The sequence below is a fragment of the Muscardinus avellanarius genome, assembly GCF_963383645.1.
Source record: "Muscardinus avellanarius genome assembly, chromosome: 1".
Classification (NCBI taxonomy): Eukaryota; Metazoa; Chordata; class Mammalia; order Rodentia; family Gliridae; genus Muscardinus; species Muscardinus avellanarius.
Window position 1 is genome coordinate 100,998,387 of NC_137786.1, and position 18,372 is coordinate 101,016,758.

The window sequence follows — 18,372 nt, forward strand, 5'->3', positions numbered from 1 at the left end:
TCCTTTCTCAGCATCCCAAGTACTGGAATTACAGGTGTTGCACCATCACTCCTGGGTCAGTTTGGTTTTTCTTTTCTTTCTTTCTTTTTTCTTTTTTCTTTTTTTCTTTTTTTCTTTTTTTTTTTTTTTGGAGGTACTGGGGTTCCTGGAAGCCCTTCTACCTCCGGGCTACACTCCCAAACCTATTTTTATATATATATTTTTTAATTTGGAAACAGGGTCTCTACTTAAGCCAGCGCGGCTGGCTTCGAACCTGCGTGATCCTCCTGTCTCCGCTTCCCAAGTGCAGGGATTACAAGCGTGCGCCACCACGCCCGGCGGGTTTTTCTTATGTTGAAGCATAAGAATGTTTTTTATTATTCTACCCCCACCCCAAGCCATCCTACCTTTCTTAGAAGTAATTTTTCAGACCTTGGTGCATGCAGATCCAGTGTCTATATTTTCTGGGATGTCTTCTGAAACTTGAGAGTGATTTTTTGACCTTGAAGAATATCCTTTGAAGACCGGGCAGATAGGAATGTATTTAAAAAAGGCAATCCTTTTTACTGTTTGCATCCCAAAGGGAAAGTCGTAGCTCTTCAGGCTGGCAGATACGTCACTGTTGGCATGAGCCCCAGCTTTCCACTGTATCAGGCCTCGTTCCTCTGGGCTCCCTGGAAGAGGACATGGGTCATTTAACATGGCCAGCAATCCTTCACAACCTTCCTTTCCATCACCTAGTCCTAAAGCAGACTCCTAAAATCAAACGTCTTTTTTTCCTTTTTGGTGCTGGGAATAGAATCCAGGGCCTGACACACTGTTAGGCAAGCACTCTACCACTGAGCTACTTCCCCAACCCTCGAGTGTCTTATTCAAAATGCCTGAAGATGGGCATGGTGGTACAGGCTTATAATCCCAGTACTTGGGAGGCTGAGACAGGATTATTACAGACAGGTTCAAAGATAGCTTCAACTACTTAGACCCTGTTTCAAAATAAAGAATTAAAAATTGGGCTGGCAGTGTAACTCAGGTTGAATGCCCCTGGTTTCAGCCCTCAGTACCACCAAAATAAATAAATAATAATAATATCTGAGCCAGGCACGGTAGCACATACCTCTTAATCCCAGTACTAGGGAGGGAGGATCACAGGTTCAAGGTCAACTTCAGCAATTTAATGAGACCCTCAGCAACTTAGCGAGACCCAGTTTCAGAAATTAAAAAGGGCTGGGGATATACCTTGAGGTAGAATGCCCCCGGGCTCAATACTAAGTAACACACATACAAAATATACATACATACATAATCACTCATCAGAGCTGGGCATGGTGGCACGTGCCTGTAATTCCAGAACTTGGGAAGCTGAGATGAGAGAATTGCAGGTTTAAGGACAGCCTCCGCAAAGTAACGAGACTCTCTGGCTTCAAAACAAAAAATTAAAAAGGTCTGGGCTGAGCCGGATGTGGTGGTGCATGATAGTAATCCCAGCATTTGGGAGGCTGAGACTGGAGGATCGCAGTTTGTGGACAGCCTCAGGTATTTAGTGAGGGCCTTTGCAACTCAGTGAGGCCATGTTTCAAAAAAAAAAAAAAAAATAGGGCTGGGATGTAACTTGTAGGCAGAATGCCCCTGAGTTCCATCCCCAGTGCTGCAAAAAAAAGAAAGAAGAAAGAAAGAAAGAAGGAAGGAAAGAAAAGGTCTGAATGCCCTTGGGTTCAATCCCCAGTACCACAAGGAAAAAAAAAATTTAAATACATATGTATGTATGTATGTATGTATGTATGTATGATCTGAGCTGGGCATGACAGTGCATACCTGTATTCGCAGTAATTGGGAAGCTGAGACAGTCTTAGGCCAGCCTCAGCAATTTAGTGAGAACCTCTTTCAAAATATATGCCTAGCCAGGCGTGGTGCACACTTGTAATCCCAGCACTTGGGAGGCTGAGACAGAATCGCACAGGTTTGAAGCCAGCCTCAGCTACTGAGTGAGGCTCTCAGCAACTTAGACCCTGTTTCCAAAAAATATATAAGATAGGTCGGGGGTGTAGACTAGAGGTAGAGGCCCCTGAGTTCCATCTCCAGGACCAACAAAACAAAAAATATATATGCCCAAGCATGGTGGTGCATGCCTTTACTTCCAGTAGTTGGGAGGCTGGGATGGGAGGGTCGTGGGTTTGAGGCCAGCCTTGGCAATTTAAGAAAGCCCTTAATTGTGTAGGTTGGAGTTAGAACCCCCCTGTGTTCAATCTCTAGTACCACCAAAAAGAAAAAGTATGCATGTGTGTGTGCGTGCAGGTGCTAGGGTGTGTATATAAGTATATATGTTTGAAACAATGTTTCAGTCTTTTTTTTTTTTTTTTTTCAGCACTGAGGATGGAACCTATGGGAAGTCTATCTCTGAGCTACACCCCCACCCCAATTTTTTATTCTTTATTTTGAAACAAGGTCTCACTGAGTCACAAAGGGCCTCACTAAGTAGCTGAGGCTGAGAACTGCAATCTTCCCGTCTCAGCCTCCCAAATGCTGGGATTACAAGCGTGCACCACCACACCTGGCTTTGTTTCAATCTAAATAGTTGTTAGACCCGTGGTTTCTTAGCTCCCAGTTTACCAGAGCTCTGGGAAACCCCAAGGCTAGTTAAAATTGTACAAGTACAGGGTGCCAGGCTCTGCACACACAGTGCTTTAATGTCATGATCTCAGTTCTTCAGGATACACACAGTGGTGCATAGGCTCTGTTATACAAAATTTTAAGACAGACACGGGTTAAGTAATTAACCTACATCCATGGGAATGAGGGTACAGTGTGCTGGGCTCATGGCTAATAAATGGTGCTCAGGTTGAACTCTGAGGTAGGGAGGTATAGTTTGAAATTCTATAATCAGTATTCAGTGTTATTAAACTAATCTTTATAATGTAAACCTCAAAATCTGGCTAAGTGCCGGGCGTGGTGGCTTGTAATCCCAGCATTTGGGAGGCTGAGACCGGAGGATCACGGTTCGTGAACAGCCTCAGCTACTTAGTGAGGCCCTTCGCAACTCAGTGAGACCCCATTTCAAAATTAAAAATAAAAAAGGGCAGGGGTTGTAGCTTGGAGGTCAAATGCCTCTGGGTTCCAGCCCCAGCCCCTCAAAAAAAATAAATCTGGCTAAGGAAATTCTTTGATGGAGTAGGGATGCACCAAAGATTCTGTGTGTGTGTGTGTGTGTGTGTGTGTGTGTGTGTGTGTGTGTGTGTGTGACAGACAGACAGACACTGGGGATGGCAGGCATACACCACCATGCTCTGCTAAAAGAAGTTGATATACTTGGAGGAAGGGGACATGAGAGCTCAGGTCTTTGACAAAGACTGAGAAAATGTAAATCTCAGTGGAGGCCACTGAGGGAGGATTCCAGTGGTCAGGGGAAACTCTGGAAGAGGATCTGTTGAGCTGGGCCTGACTATACAAAGCACAGGCAGCCAGAGAAAGGCAGAGCTACAGGCCCCGGTGTCCAGTCACCCCCCGCCACTGCCACAACCCGCAGCAGCTGACCAGACCTGGAGCACTCTGCCAGGCCGCTCAGTCTCCTCCACCGCTGCCCTACGTCTCTGCTGCCTCAAGGCTTTTGTTCTCCTGGGGCCCTGCCGAGGCTCTCTCATCCAGAGGCCCTGCAGATGACTCGGGACTGGCATCACTGACTTTATTGTTTATTTAAACTCAGTTTGTTCTTCCATCTTGTGCTAAGAGCTCTTCAAACTGACTTCATGGTATGTGTACTTCCTCCTCTGATCAGCCAGCCTTTGCTGAACTACACTGTCCTCTAAGGTTGGGCTGTGGATAAAAGGCAAATGCACAGTGGCCCACCCACAAGCTAAGGGCTGGACAAAGCTGTGACCTTTCATGGTTAAGGACTGGATTCTCAGCCACCCCAAACCTAGGATTAAGTCCAGGTGTGTGACCTTAGGCAAGTAACAAGTGACTTACTATTCTGGGGTGTGTGTGTGTGTGTGTGTGTGTGTGTGTGTGTGTTACTGGAGATGGAGCCCAGGGTCATCGTCCTTTCAGGTTACACCTCCACCCCTATTTTACATTATATATGATGTATATGTATGTGTGTGTGTGTATATATATGTATATATATATATAATTTTTTTTTTTTTTGCGATACTGGGGATGGAACCCAGGGGCATTCTACCTCCAAGCTACACCCCTAGCCTTATTTTTCTATTCTTTATTTTGAAACAGGGTCTCACAGAGTTGCAAAGGGCTTCACTAAGTACATGAGGCTATCTGTGAACTGTGATCCTCCTGTCTCAGTCTCCCAAATGCTGGGATTACAAGCATGCACCACCATGCCCAGCCTTAAAATATACTTTGATAATTATATATATAATATAAAAATATATTTGGTGCTGGAGATGGAACCCAGGGTCATTCTACCTCTGAGCAACACCCCCAACTCTTTTATTCTTTATTTTGAAGCAGAGTCTCACTGAGTTGCAAGGGCCTCACTAAGTAGCTGAGGCTGGCTGTGAACTGCAATCCTTCTGTCTCAGCCTCCCAAATGCTGGGATTACAAGCGTGTACCGCCATGCCCAGCTCCTATTTTATATTTTATTTGGAAACAGGGTCTCACTAAGTTGCTGGGAGCCTCACTAAGCTGCTGAGGCTGACTTTGAACCTTCGATCCTCCTGTTTTAGCCTCCCAAGTACTGGGATTACAAGCGTGCCTAATGACCATGCCCGGCTTCACTCTGAGTTTTGTATTCTTCATCAGTGCACATTGAAGGACTATTGAACATTATGTGGCAAAGCATGTATGATCCCCAGCAGCAATGGTTATTGAAGCCCTTGGGTTCGAGGGTTGCAGGGTTAGGGAAGCTGGGCATTTCTAAGGCTGTGTGTGTTACTCTCAGGATTGATTCCAGGAGCATTCTAGCTCTAAGCTACATCCCCAGCCCTTTCTCATTTTTTCTTTTGAAACAGGTTTTTCAGCTGGGCATGGTGGCACACACCTATAATCCCTGTATTTGGGAGGCTGAGACAGGAGGATTGCAGGTTTGAAGACAGCAATGTAATGAGAGTGGGGGTATTGCTCAGAGGTAGAATGCCCCAGGTTAAATCCCTGGTACCACTAAAAAATAAAGAAAAAAATAGGGCTGGGGATGTTGTTCTGTGGTAGAGCACCCCTGGATTCAATCTCCAGTACCATTTGAAATGGAGAAAAAGCCAGGCGTGGTGATGCACACTTGTAATTCTAGCATTTGGGAGGCTGAGACAGGATCACAGTTCACCGGCAGCCTCAGCTACTTAGGCCCTTTGCAACTGAGACTGTTTCAAAATAAAGAATAAAAAATAGGGCTGGGAGTGTAGCTCAGAGACAGAATGTCCCTGGGTTCCATCCCTAGTACGGGGGTGGGGGAGAGGGCTGGAGATGAATGTAGCTCAGAAGTGGGATGCCCCTGGGTTCTATCCTCAGTACCACAATTGAACCCAAGGGTATTCTACATCTGAGCCACACCCCCAGCCCTTCTTATTTTTTAGTTTGAAACAGGGCTTCACTAAGTTACTGAGTGCCTCATTGAATTTCCAAGGCTTACCTGGAACCTGTGATCCTCCTGCTCAGCTTTCTAAGTACTGGGATTATAAAATGTACCACTATGCCTGGCGACAGTTTTTTATACATTTATTGGACACACATAGGGACATCACAAAGTATCCCCATAATCCCTACAAAAAGCTTCAGTACCAAAGGGACATGTTGGGGGCTCTTCAGTTATCCAGCATGGCAGCTGCTAACATATTTGGAGTCCATTTTCCCAACCAACTTAGGTTGTGTCTATATCCATCCCACCCTATGAAAGTAAAGACCCCTCTCAGCCAGTGGCTATCCAGACGTGATAAGGGAAGGACTCACAGGACCCAGAAATAGCTTCTCCTGCTCTCACCCTCTTCAAGACCTGTGAGAGCCCTCCATCAGCCCATCTGTTCCTGTGCTGCCTGGGGCCTGGCCATGTGATGGGCTCAGAGCCAACCATTGTAGTTCATATGATTCCAGCCTCACTCACCCTGCACTGCCCTCCCCAGGCGGACCCATACCTGGCACTGTGTTGTCCAGTATGAAAGCAAGGCTCCCGCCCACAAACATCTCAGTGGTCAGCAGCACAGTCAGAATCTGGTCCACTTCAGGACTGCCTGTGGGGTGGGCCAGGGACAGTGAGTGCCGAGGCCCCTCTGAAGAGCGCTCAGGGACTCCGGGCTTGTGCGGCCTGCTGGCTTCCTTGAGCAGGTGTGGCCGTGGAATGGAAGAAGCCCTGACTCTAAGCCTATCTGTACCCATCCCATTTTTGGGTTCAAATCCTAGTTCGGCCAGCTGCTGGCTGTTGATTAAGAACAAATCACTCAACCTCTCTGGCCTTCATGCAGAAATGATAATGGTATCTGTCCAATAGGAGCCTTTTGGGAAATTAAATGAGCACGCGTAACGCTCAATACCTGAGCAGGCAAAGTGTCTTGGTAAAGGGCAGTTGCTATGAACCTTTCAGCTGGTGATGAATGTTCAGAGCTGAGGATTAATTGCTGCCTCTGTGGAACTCTTGAGGCAGGGGGCTGTGCTGTGTGTTTGTGTTGTCATTTTGCAGCGCTGAGGTCAAACCCAGGGCCCTGTGCATGCTAGGCAAGTGCTCTACCACTGAGTTTCACCCCCAGTGCAGGGCTCAGAGTCTTGAGCCCACCCCACTGCCCCATCTCCCGAGTCAGTAGACAACCAGAAGGCGCACCTGTATTGATGGCGCCGGGGTTGGAATCCAGGTAATTGGGCAGCGTGAGCCCGAAAAACATGGAAAATCCGAGCACAAAGAGGTTTCTGGAAGAGTTCATGTCCACAAACTGCAGGTTGGACAGTCCCACAGCTGTAATCATGCCTGCGGGCGCGAGAGACCACTAGGGTCGCTGCGCGGCCGGGCGGGTCCGGCCACTCTGCGGCCCGCGCCGTGCCCCCAGGGCCCACGCCCGGCACTCACCGAAGAGGGTGCAAAACATGCCCCCCAGGATGGGGTCAGGGACCGAGGCGAAGAGGGCCGTGAACTTGCCGATGGTACCCAGGACCAACATGATACAGGCACCGTACTGCACCACGCGCCGGCTGCCCACCTGCCAGGAATCCAGGGCGGGGCTATACAAGGGGCGGGGCCTGTCCTGAGCACTAGGCAAAATGGGCGGGGCTGTGGTGCGGGGCTAGGCCTCTCAAAGACAGGGGGGGCTAGGCCAGAGTGGGGATGGGCTTGGGGCGGGGCCTGCGGCACCTTAGTGATGCCTAGGACGCCAATGTTGGGACTGGACGAGGTAGACCCATTGCCGGTGCCCAGCAGCCCCGCGATGATGCAGCAGACGCCTTCGGTGAAGATGCCTCTGTAAGGAGAGGGCCAGCAGGGGCTTATTCCCGCTCTTCATCAGCCTGTGTCCTCCTGTCTCCTGCCCTCCTCGGAGCACTCCCCACATCCTCCAGAGGGAGGTCTGGGAGCCCGAGGACCCGGTACCGGCAGTCGGCCCAGTGCCCTGGCATTTACGCCCCTGCGCAATACTGGGCTTCAGTTTTCTTACCTGTACTGTGCGGGTCTCAAGAGTCCCTGTCTCACCGAATGGTTAGCAGGTTGCATGAAAGAATGCACACGGAGCGTAGGGCACCTGGCCGGTGGTCAATGACTGGTTTCCCCGGGATTCTGTACCTCCTCAGTTACTCCCAACAATCAGGGCAAAGATGAGAGCGGCCCCATTCCATAAGCAAGGAGAAGGAGGTCTGGAGGTGTTCAAGTCCCCGCCCAAGTCCACGCCCCAGGAACTCCACCCATCCCTGCATTTGCCTCCCGAGTGGCTCCTCGGGCTCACGCCCTGGGGAGGGGAGATGGGCATACCTATTGATAGCGTGGACCGGAGGGGGTGGCGCACCAGCCAGGCGGGCGCAAGCGTAGTAATCGCCGATGGACTCGATGATGCCCGCCAGGGTGGCGCTGAACATTCCAAGGACGGCAGCCACAGTCACGGTGGGCAGGCCCCACTGACCTGGGTTGGAAAAGACAGAGGACAGGTACAGCGGGCAGCCGGTGATGCCCTGGGGATAGACATACCTGAGGGGGACAGGGCAGTGGGGGTCTCAGCTGGGACAGGAGCTACACAGTGGTAGGTGCTTATCTGGGTCACTCAGATGCCCACAGCTGAGTGAGGCTTCGAGTGAAGCACCACCGCTGGCAGACTGCGAACGTGTGGCCAGCGCTTGTATCATCAGTTGAATTGGGGTCTCACAGGGGTCTGGGTTAAACAGAGGGGCCCACATGGGGTCGCTTACAGGGGTAAGGGATGCGGATCCAGGGCGAAATGGTCATGATGTCCCCACGGGCATCCGTTCGTGCCTGGAAGCCATAGGCTGTCGGGTCTGCTGGCAGTGCATCCGTCAGGGTCAGGACATAGCAGAGCAGCCACACGGTCATGATGGCCAGCACAATCTGAGGCAGGCGGGAGCAGAGTGTGCGCTGCAGACCTGGAGCCACACCACAGGCCCTCCTGCTTCAGCCCAGCCCACCACCGCTCGGCCTCTGGCTGGGACTCACCTCTGCGCAGGGCCTAGCTCCCACGCTCCCGCCCCGCCCGGCCTGGGCACAGGCCCAGCCCTGCCAAGCTCCAGCGCAGCCCCCCAGATCCTCACGGGAAACATCTTGAAGATCTGGATTCGGAACAGAGTGAAGCCCTTGCCCCAGCGGTAGATGGGCAACATGAAGGTGACGTTGCGCAGGTACTGGGAGAAGAGGATGATCAGGAGAATGGAGCTGGGGGCAGAGGCACAAGGAGGAGATGGCTGATGGGCTAGGCTGGGGCCAGGAGCCGGGACTCAGGGTGGGAAGGGGGCGAGGCTGGGCAGGGTCAGGCCTGGTGCCTGCTCACCATGCTGAGATGCCCCAGTGGGAGCCAGCTCGGTCACCAGCAGCTTGGAAGACAGAGAGGCCAATGAGGGAGATAGTGGGGGTGACTGTGAGAGGCCCAATGTAGCTGAGCAAGGCCCCAGGCAGCCCCATCAGCCCAATCACCACCTCCACCAGGCTGGATACCATAATTGCACCCTGGACCTAGAAAGGCAAAATGGGCTATGAGTTGCTATGTAAAGTCCATAACTTGGCTGCTAGTGGGATGGAACTTTGTAGATCATCTTCTCGAAGCCCCAGGTCAGCAATGGCCCTCACTGCCATCTAGCCCCCTCCGTGGGTCCTGGCCCCTTCCACCCACCTCTCGCATCCGTGGGTGCCAGATATGAGAGGTGTTCAGGGGCAGACTCCAGTTACCGTAGATCTCCTCTGGGGCCAGGGCCAGGGACACACAGAGACAGAACACAGCAAGGGAGAGAAGATGCTGCCATGAATACCTCCTGGTGTCTGACAGCACAGTTGTCCAGGCCCCTGGGGCTGCCCTCTCCTCCAGCCCAGACCCCCCAAATGTGCCCACCTTCTGGGGGGCACTTCCATCTGTCCAGGGCCAGGATGGCTTTGGCTGGAACCAGAAATGCCAGGGCGCTGGCCTGGAATAGCGGCAGCCTGGAGGAGAGCCACAGACAGCAGGGTGGGTCAGCGAGCCCGAGAGGGGCGTCGATACAGCAGGGAGGGCAGGCCAGGGGAGAGTCAGCCAGCCCCAGGTGGGACTGTCTCTAACATTTCCTTTCTTACTGTGTGTGTGTGTGTGTGTGTGTGTGTGTGTGTGTGTGTGTGTGTGTTATTGAGTATTGAACCCAAGGCTTCTACCACTGAGCTATACCCCCAGACCTTTTATTTTTCATTTTGAGTCGGGCTATCACTGTGATGCCTACGGTGGCCTCAAACTTGCAATCCTCCTGTCTCAGCCTCCTGGAGTAGCTGGGATCACAGGCATGCAGCTTCCACTTTGTCTCTAACATTTTCAGGGCTCAGGAAAAAAAAAAAAAAAATGGCTCCTGCAGCTCCAGCCCCATACCTCCCCTTCGCCACACTAGCTCCCAAGGTACTTGCGGCCCACCTGCCCGGAAGTGGCTCGCTAGGTTCTGGCCCCAGAACTTAGCTCACAACCTTCTCATCCCTCATTACTCAAACTACTGTCTGTGTGCATGTGGTGCTGGGGACTGAATCCACTTCTGAGCTACACCCTCAGCCCTATTTTATTTCTTATTTTGAAACAGGGTCTCACTAAGTTGCTGAGGCTGTCCTAGAACCTGTGATTCTCGTGTTTTAGTCTCCGTGTACTGAGATTACAGGCTGCACTGCCAGGCCTCTCTGAATTTCCATCCTTTTGCCACAGGCTGGCGCCCTTGGGACATGAAAGTGTACAGTCTGAGCATTCAGACTAGACTAGCATTTAGGGCGGGACTAGAGTGAGGGCACTGTCCCTTAAGTCTACAGACTCTGTCCTGTGGAGTCTCTGTCCTCTGAGCCCCAGAGCAGTTCTCCTAAATCCATGGGTAGGAGCTCAGATGCCTAGCTCTGAGGCTGGCCCAGGGGTAGGAGCAGCAGGTGAAGCAGGTAGCAGTTTTTTGTTTTGTTTTGTTTTGTTTTGTGGTACTGGGGGTGGAACCCAGAGGCTTTCTACCTCCGGGCTATACTCCCAGACCTATTTTATATTTTATTTGGAAACAGGGTCTCACTAAGTTGCTGAGAGCCTCACTCAGTAGCTGAGGCTGGCTTCGAACCTGTGTGATCCTCCCGTCTCAGCCTCCCAGGCGCGGGGATTACAAGCGTGTGCCACCATGCCCGGTTTAGCAGGTAGCAGTTTTTATCCCATGAAAGCCCTCAGCAAGACCTCTTGCTCCTAAGCGCGCATGCGGGGTGGGGCAGCTCACCGGATGCCCAGCGTGGTCTGGATGAGAGTTGTGATGCCCACGCACGTGAAGATGGTGCCGATGAGCTGACTGACCATGTTCTGGTCGCGGCCCACACACAGCGCCTCGGCCAGGAGGAAGGGCACGGCAATGGTGCCGCTGAAGCACGTCAGGTAGTGCTGGGGGTGGGCAGACAAGGGGCGTTAGGCGCCGGCCCCTAGGTCCTCATGCCTGTCCCAGTGGGTCTGAGCCTGGGGCCCCCGTGGGATTGAACCTGGGGCCCTGGTCGTGGTACTGTTGCCTCTTCCACACCCCAGCTGGGTGACAGTCATTGTGCTGACCTTAGGTTTCTCTTACCCTAGATAACCTAGCTGGCCAAAAAGGGGCTGGGATCCTGGGAGCAGCGCACCTGAAAGCCCAGCAGGATGCATAGGTACCAGGGTGGCACGTCCTCAATCTTGTACAGCATGTCAAATTTGGGCTCCATGGCCAGGGTTTGTGGATCCCTGACGGAAGTCTCTGCTGAGTCCCAGGACTCATGCTGGAGATGGAAGAGAGAAGCCGCTCAGGGCGGAGGGACAGTCAGGCACAGTCCCAGCTGCCCCAGAGTCATTCAGGTACCCGCAGTGGCCCGGCAGCGGCCGGCCCCTCCCCCACAGCCCATCAGCACTGCTGTCTCCGGGCCCGGCCACACCTTGCGTTCTCCTCACATTGATCCTGCAGGGATGAACACACTGGTCTGGCTCCTAGAGCCCTCCCATGGGACATTCTAGCAGAGGGCTGGGCCTTGAGTCAGAAGACCTGGGGAGTACCCTGGGAGGGGGCTGAAGGGCCCAAGACTGCCAAAGGGCCCACCCTGGTCCCACCGCCGCCCCTGGAGGTCCTGGGATTGGCACTGGGAAGGAGGCCGGACTCCGACTGACTGCCAGGCTTCAGCCAGCTGGTCCCCAAAGCCAAAGGCTCCTTCCCACTCACCCTCCACCCAGTGCCACATTCAGCTTGGGGCTGTCACTCATTATCAAGTTCAGAATTTTGTTCCTGCCCTCCCAGAGAGGCTGCACGGGGCCACCAACCCCCGCCCATCCCGCTCCCACCGCACCCCCGCCCCCACGCCCCAGCACCTGCGTCCGGCCCTCAGCGTCCTTCCCCTTCATGTTTGGGGCACAGGTTTGAGAAACTCCTGAGGAAGAGAGGATAACTTTACGAAGGCCAAGAAGGACTTTACTCCACACATCAGACATTGTTCGAAGTAAATCTGTAACCAGGTCCCTGGCTCCAGATTGCGAAAGGAGAACCTGGGCAGAGGTAAGGCATTAACCCTGGCTACGGTGGCAAAGGCCACCCGAGTGTCTGGCACACATGTCACACACGAGCGCTCCCTCCTCCGCCCGCGCCTGAGCCTGGCACGGGATCCGCTCTTGTTTTCCTAGAGAAGGCCAGAGTCGAGGGGTGAAGAGGGGACACTTCTTGGAAGCTCACTGAGCACTGGGTGAGGTTAAGGAAGAGTGGAAATGCCCTTCATCACAGCACTGTCCACACTGATCAATAACAGCTTAATCTTATCACCATCATCATAACCATCCTCCCCAGGCAGGGATGGTCGCTCACAGTGACCCGTGTGTGTATGCACTGCCATGTGTATCTCCAGCAGGTTAGCAACCTGCTGGGTGGGGAGAACTGGGAGAATGACTTGTCTGAGGCCACACAGCTGGCAAGGGCTCAGGGAATCGGTCCTAGGATTCAGGTTGGCTGGAGGCCCCTGCCCCCACACCCTCCGCCACTGGGGTCCCTGAGGCAGCGCATCTCAGCAGCCCTGAGTCAGAATAAGCTGCTCCCCACGCCCTCCCAGGACCCAGAGCAAATGAGAATGGGGGTATTCAGAATCTCAAGATAGCACAACAGAACATTAAAATGAGCGTGAGGCCTTTCTTTATACTTCTTTCTTTCTTATTTATTAATTAATTATTTTTGTGTGGTTCTAGAGATTAAACCCAGTAGTGTTCTAGCACTGAGTCGCACCCCTTTCTAATTATTTTCATTTTTATTTAATTAATTAATTTGTTTTTATAGTACTGGGGATGGAACCCAGGGGCCTTCTACCTCCAAGCTACACTCCTGGTCCTATTTTACATATTTTTTTGGAAACAGAGTCTCGCTAAGTTGCTGAGAGCCTCACTAAGTAGCTGAGGCTGGCTTTGAACCTGTGTGATCCTCCTATCTCGGCCTCCCAAGTACTGGGATTACAAGTGTGCCCATGCCACCACACCTGGCTATATTCTTTATTTTGAAACAGTCTTGCTAAGTTTTTCAAACTGATCTTGAACTTGAGATCCACCGTCTTGGCCTCCCAAGCACTAAAGGCACAGGTGCAAGCCACTGCACCAGAGTGTGGGGCCTTTCTAAGCTCTGGGGCCTGTGCGCCCACATGTTACATACACAGCCTGTAAAGCTAGTCCTGTCTCCCCTCCGAGCAGGCCCAGTCTGGTCCCAGGCCTGAAGAATCCAGGCTCCTCAGTTGGTGGGGGTTAGGCCCGGGACCCCATCTGATCCCCTCTGGGCTGCCCCAGCCCCAGTCCCCCCAGCGTCCACCTACTTCTGGGTTGCTGTGTCCATGGCCAGGCCAGGCCCTGAGGGCGCAGGGGCAGCACGGCTCTCCAGCTGGGAAGCAGCTTCATCCCTGGATTTAGCCACGTGTCAGGCCTCCCTTGGCTCCTTCTCTCAGGTTCCCAAAGTCGTCTGACTAGTTTGGAGCCTCTACAATGCCTCCCCACTGCTCCTCCCAGCCCTCCCCACCCCCACCCCACCCTCTGCCCACACCGCTCCAAGGACACTCAATCCAACCCAAACATCACCGGGACAGGACCTGGAAGTCACACTTGTCCCAAGAGATAGTAGCGCAGTGAGCCCAAACACCCAGATGCTGAGGCGGCCTCTACATCATCCTACGCCAGGTGGGATAGGAGAAATGAAAGGACTAGGTAGAAAGGACACAGAAAAGAAAGATGATTAAATATAACTTGCACCAGAGTTCCTCACACCTTCATTCCCCAAAGCAGGCACAACACTCCCGAATTTCTGGGAAAGCTACAAATCTTCATTCACAATCTTAAAGTTAGTGGAAATTTACTCCTTATGATAATTACCACATGCACTGTTAATTATCACACTAGTGAATAAGCAAGAGACACATCTTGGTTTTCCAGGTGTCTGTTGATCAGACAGTAGAAACCTTGTCAAGGGACCAACCACCACAAACTGCCTTGATTGGTAGCATTCTCATGCCCTTCCCCATTGCCTTCGAGGGTCCTGTCTACCCTTCACCAAGCTCCCTTTAACAGAAGAGCCATAAAGCCAGGCGTGGTGGCCTACACTTAACATCCCAGCATTTGGGAGGCTGAGACAGGAGGATTGCAGGTTCATGGCCAGCCTCAGCTACTTAGTGAGGCCCTTTGCAACTCAGTGAGACCCTGTTTCAAAATAAAAAATAGGGCTGGAGGTGTAGCTCGGAGGTAAAATGCCCCCAGGCTCCATCTCCAGTACCAGGAAAAAGAAAAAAGTAAAAGCCATAAACCCCCCAAAGCAAACCCCCAAAGTGCGTCTTTCACTCTGGAAATGGCAGCATTCTCTCTGAAATGCATATCTCTTACCTTATTCCCCAAATCCCTCTCGAGATAACCCACATTCTCCCTTAATTCTCCCTCAGATGTGTACGCCTTTTGCTTTCTAAAATAAACCTGTCTGTTGCCTCTGACTGGCATAGACTGAAATTGTTTTTCATCAGGTAAGCCCAGGACCCTGCGGGTCCCAAGTTGAATTTCCCTCTCTCTCACTAGGAACTTTCTGGACCCTTCTTGAAATCATCGCCTCTCCTGTGATCACTGAAGTCCTCATCACAGGCACCCCCACGCCCATGCCTGATACCCCTGATGGCTTGCTGAGTTCCTTGGGCCCTGGCTCCCTCGCCGTGCCTGGCGGTTCTCTCCTGGGGCAAGAGCTAGGGTAGGAGCGACCCCAGAGCCTAGAACAGGTGATGGATGTGGGGGGCTGGGACCCCGGTTCTTTCCCAAGAAAGAACCCTGGCCAGAAGAATTTTTGGAGAGAGCAGGATGGAGCTAAGACTCTGACTCAGCTGGTTCTAGGGACCTTGTCCCGCCCTGTCTCAGATGGGCACCCAGGGCTGGGGGCAGAAGCACAGTGAGATTGCTGGGCGATGTGTGCTGGGAGCCATACAGCCAGCCTGGAGTGCATGCCTCGCCGTGGCCACAAGGTGGCTGCCTGCGGTTCCCCTTGCCTCCCCTCCCTCCTGCTGGATCGAAGGGCAGGGCTGTCCTGGTGCCGTGGCTGGTTCCACGTGCCCTCTGGGGAGCCGCAGTGATGTCTGTTTGGCCCTCTCTAGGAGGGACATCAGCAGAAACACCCGTGTCTGTCTTCCCTGCCCCCAAACACCTTTTGCAGAGAGGAGTCAAGGTCACTGGATTTTTATTTGGGTCCAGAGAGGAAGGTCTTGTCCCTCCCAGGCCCCAGGACCTCAGAGTGGAAGAGGCCGAGCAGCACCTTGCTCTCCTCTGGCCACCTGCGGAAAGGATGGAGGAAGATCCAGAGGAGGCCCCAGGTTCTTTCAAGGGGCAGAAGGAGTTGTGGATTAGAGTTCTTCCCTTGTGGCTGGCATCTCCTCCGGGCAGGCTCCCTTGGTACCCCCACACAGCAGAGCCTCCAGAGCCCTTCGACCTTGTTGGTGGGCTTTGTAGATCTGGTCTTCTCCAAATTCTCCCAGGTAATGCAAACATGTCGTGGAGAGCCTATGGGAACCAGCAGGAGCCTCAGACTCTGCCTAATCCGTGGGAAAGTGGAGGCAAAGCACGGCTCCGAGGACTCCACCCATCGCCCACCCCCTTCCTCACCTGATGGGCCAGGGGCCTCCTGTGATCATCACGCTGATGCTTGGCTCCGGCCCCTCACTAAGCCCTGGGCCCATGAGGTGCTTCACCTGGTTCACTTCTCGGACCCCGTAGCTGATGGCAGTGGGAAGGGGAAAGGCATAGCATTGGCGGGAGTCCTGCCAGGGGCAGGGGAGAACTGTTTCTACACCACGCCGGGCTCTCGGGGCACTTCAGCTCAGACAGGGAAGCCCCTGGCCCAAAGCCACGTGGTGACTTTCTGCTGGCCATTTGCTTCCCACTGACCCAGAGCCTGGACTTCATCCCAGCCAGTTTCTACCTCTGGCCAGATACCCCGTGGAGAGTGGTGCGGTGAGTGGGAGTGGGCCCTGCACCCACCAGCCCTGCCCTGGAGGAGGGAGGCAGATGGCAAACTCACTCCTGCCAGTCCTGGGAGCAGCTCTGGTCCAGCACGTCTGTGTACGCCGACTCACTCAGCTCCTGCTGACCCCTGGAGGCTGGAGTCTGAAGCTTGGCTTCGGCCTTTGTCAGATGTTGCCACATCTGCAACAAGGGGCTGGAAGCCAGGGCTTCGGGACTACTGGCCGTTTGTGGGGAGGAGGGGAGTCTAAGTCTCTGGGGCAATGGGTGGCAAGGGAGCCCCTGGAGCTGGAAGCAGGCTACAGGACCACGGTTGCTCGCCCCCCAAAGCTGGGAGTGGGCAGTCTCCACTTCCCTGGGATGAAGCCGGAAAGGCTGAGGTAGACTGCTCCAGGGCATGTTTGCCCAGGAGCACACACACAGAGAAAACATGAAAACCTCAGCGCTCACTCCTCAAGGACGCAGGCACGCCAGGCCCTGTGCACACAGACACAGGCAGGCTGTCCAGGGGAAAGTGTGCACTGAAGCACATGCACTCACACAGCGTCACCCCGCACGCCCCCTGGGTGCTATACAGGTATCCAAGGCATAGCCAAGGTACTATACAGGTATCTGGAGAGTCCAGACCTGAGGATGTGCCTGAAAGGGAGGGCTCTAGGGATGAGCAAGTGATTACCCGGGGTCTCGAGGTATCTGGAGGTGCCTCAGACTTTTCTGAGCTAAGCAGACTGGGAGCTGGTGAATGGCAACACCATGGACGGTGGAACCTGGGGCCTAGAGCACAGTGGTGAGGGTTGAGGAGCAAAGGCCAGCGGAGGAATGGAGGTAGCTGGTAGAGTCTGGTTGGCACAGGGGACCACTGAGGTGCTCACCTGGTAGGCCACAGCCCTGCAGGCATCACAGCGCAGGTGAGCAGGCATATGGGCTGAGTACTTCTCCTCCTCATCCAGCTGTGGGGCCGTGGCTGAGAGCGGGGCCCTGTCCCCAAGGCTCCCTGGGACATCCCAGGCTCCCCACAGCAGCAGCAGCAGCGGCAGCGACAGCGGCAGGGACGGCCTCATGGCCTCTAGCAGCTCAGTGAGCGTGTGCTGTGGCTGGGGTGCAGATGTACTTGTGTGTGTGCGGTGGGGGCTGCCTGGCCCATACCAATGGGGAGCCAACACCTCACCCCTCCACGCTCCCCTCCCCCAGGGCCCCAGAGAGGCCACGTGTGCTCTTTCTGCAGCAGGACCCTGGCTCCAGCCAGCTGGGTTTCATTTCACAGACAGGGGGCAGTGAGGCAAGGAGAGGCCCTGAGAGGAACTGCTGGCTGTGATTTGACCACGTGGCCGGCCCTGTGCTGAGCACCTTGTGGGAGGAGATAGTTGGTTACTGTCATCTTTATCCTGTCCCCAGGGCATTAAGATTCAGAGAGAAAGCTGGGCGTGGTGGAGCGCACTTGCCATCCCAGCATTTGGGAGACTGAGACAGGAGGATAGCTCATGAACAGCCTCTGCTACTTAGGCTCTTTGCAACTCAGTGAGACTGTTTCAAAATAAAAGAAAGTGAAATAGGGTTGGGGGTTTCACTCGGAGGTAGAATGCCCCTGAGTTCCATCCCCAGTACCTTAAAAAAAAAAAAAAAAAAAACTCAGAGAGAGCCGGGTGTGGTGGCACCCATTTGTAATCCCAGTACTTGAAGACTGAGACAGGAGGATCACAGGTTCAAAGCCAGCCTCATCAGTTTAGTGAGGCTCCCAGCAACTTAGCAAAACCCTGTTTCCAAATAAAAAGTAAAAGAGGTCTGAGGGTGTAGCCCGAAAGTAGATCCCTGGATTCCATCTCCAGTAACACACACACACACACACACACACACACACACACACACACACACACGACTCAGAGGGAAAGCTGCGTATGGTAGTGCATGCCTGTAATCCCAGTACTTGGGAGGCTGAGACAGTAGGACTGCAGGTTTGAAGTCAGCCTTAGCAACTTAGCCTTGTTTCAAAATAAAAAGAGGTTGAGGGTATAGCTCAAAGGTAGAATGCCTCTAGGTTCAATCTTCAAAATAACAACTCAGAAGTAGCCAGTAGAGCATGGCTCCAGCTATAGGGGCCATGCTGAGATTGGAATCCAATCCTGATTGACCGCAAAGCCCGTGGGTCACTCAGCCATCAGGAGAAATATGACAAGTGTGGTTGGCAGCCTAGGGCTCCCTCCCCGGGATGCAGGCTTACTGAGGCAGGGAGGCCATAGCGTGTGAAGGCACATGATCTCCCCCACCCCAGGGTTCCCTGGTTCCAGCCTGTACCCAGGCATGGAAGGGTACTGTGGAAGGTGTTAAGAG

At 53.3% G+C, this 18,372-nt stretch overlaps 2 protein-coding genes across 2 annotated transcripts; both read right to left on the reverse strand.

Moving 5' to 3' along the window:
• Nucleotides 1-405: 405 nt before the first annotated feature.
• Nucleotides 406-12,027, reverse strand: SLC23A1 (solute carrier family 23 member 1; the record flags this gene model as incomplete). Its single annotated transcript, XM_080703281.1, has 14 exons — nucleotides 406-653; nucleotides 6,055-6,150; nucleotides 6,735-6,878; nucleotides 6,978-7,107; nucleotides 7,260-7,365; nucleotides 7,869-8,016; nucleotides 8,300-8,456; nucleotides 8,657-8,777; nucleotides 8,893-9,074; nucleotides 9,232-9,299; nucleotides 9,448-9,536; nucleotides 10,808-10,965; nucleotides 11,196-11,327; nucleotides 11,908-12,027. 14 exons carry the CDS (start codon nucleotides 12,025-12,027, stop codon nucleotides 406-408), a joined length of 1,899 nt encoding a protein of 632 aa, XP_080559407.1.
• Nucleotides 12,028-15,428: 3,401 nt separating this feature from the next.
• Nucleotides 15,429-17,105, reverse strand: MZB1 (marginal zone B and B1 cell specific protein; the record flags this gene model as incomplete). The annotated part of the gene is made up of 4 exons (XM_080706557.1): nucleotides 15,429-15,585; nucleotides 15,688-15,798; nucleotides 16,103-16,227; nucleotides 16,917-17,105. 4 exons carry the CDS (start codon nucleotides 17,103-17,105, stop codon nucleotides 15,429-15,431), a joined length of 582 nt encoding a protein of 193 aa, XP_080562683.1.
• Nucleotides 17,106-18,372: the final 1,267 nt, after the last annotated feature.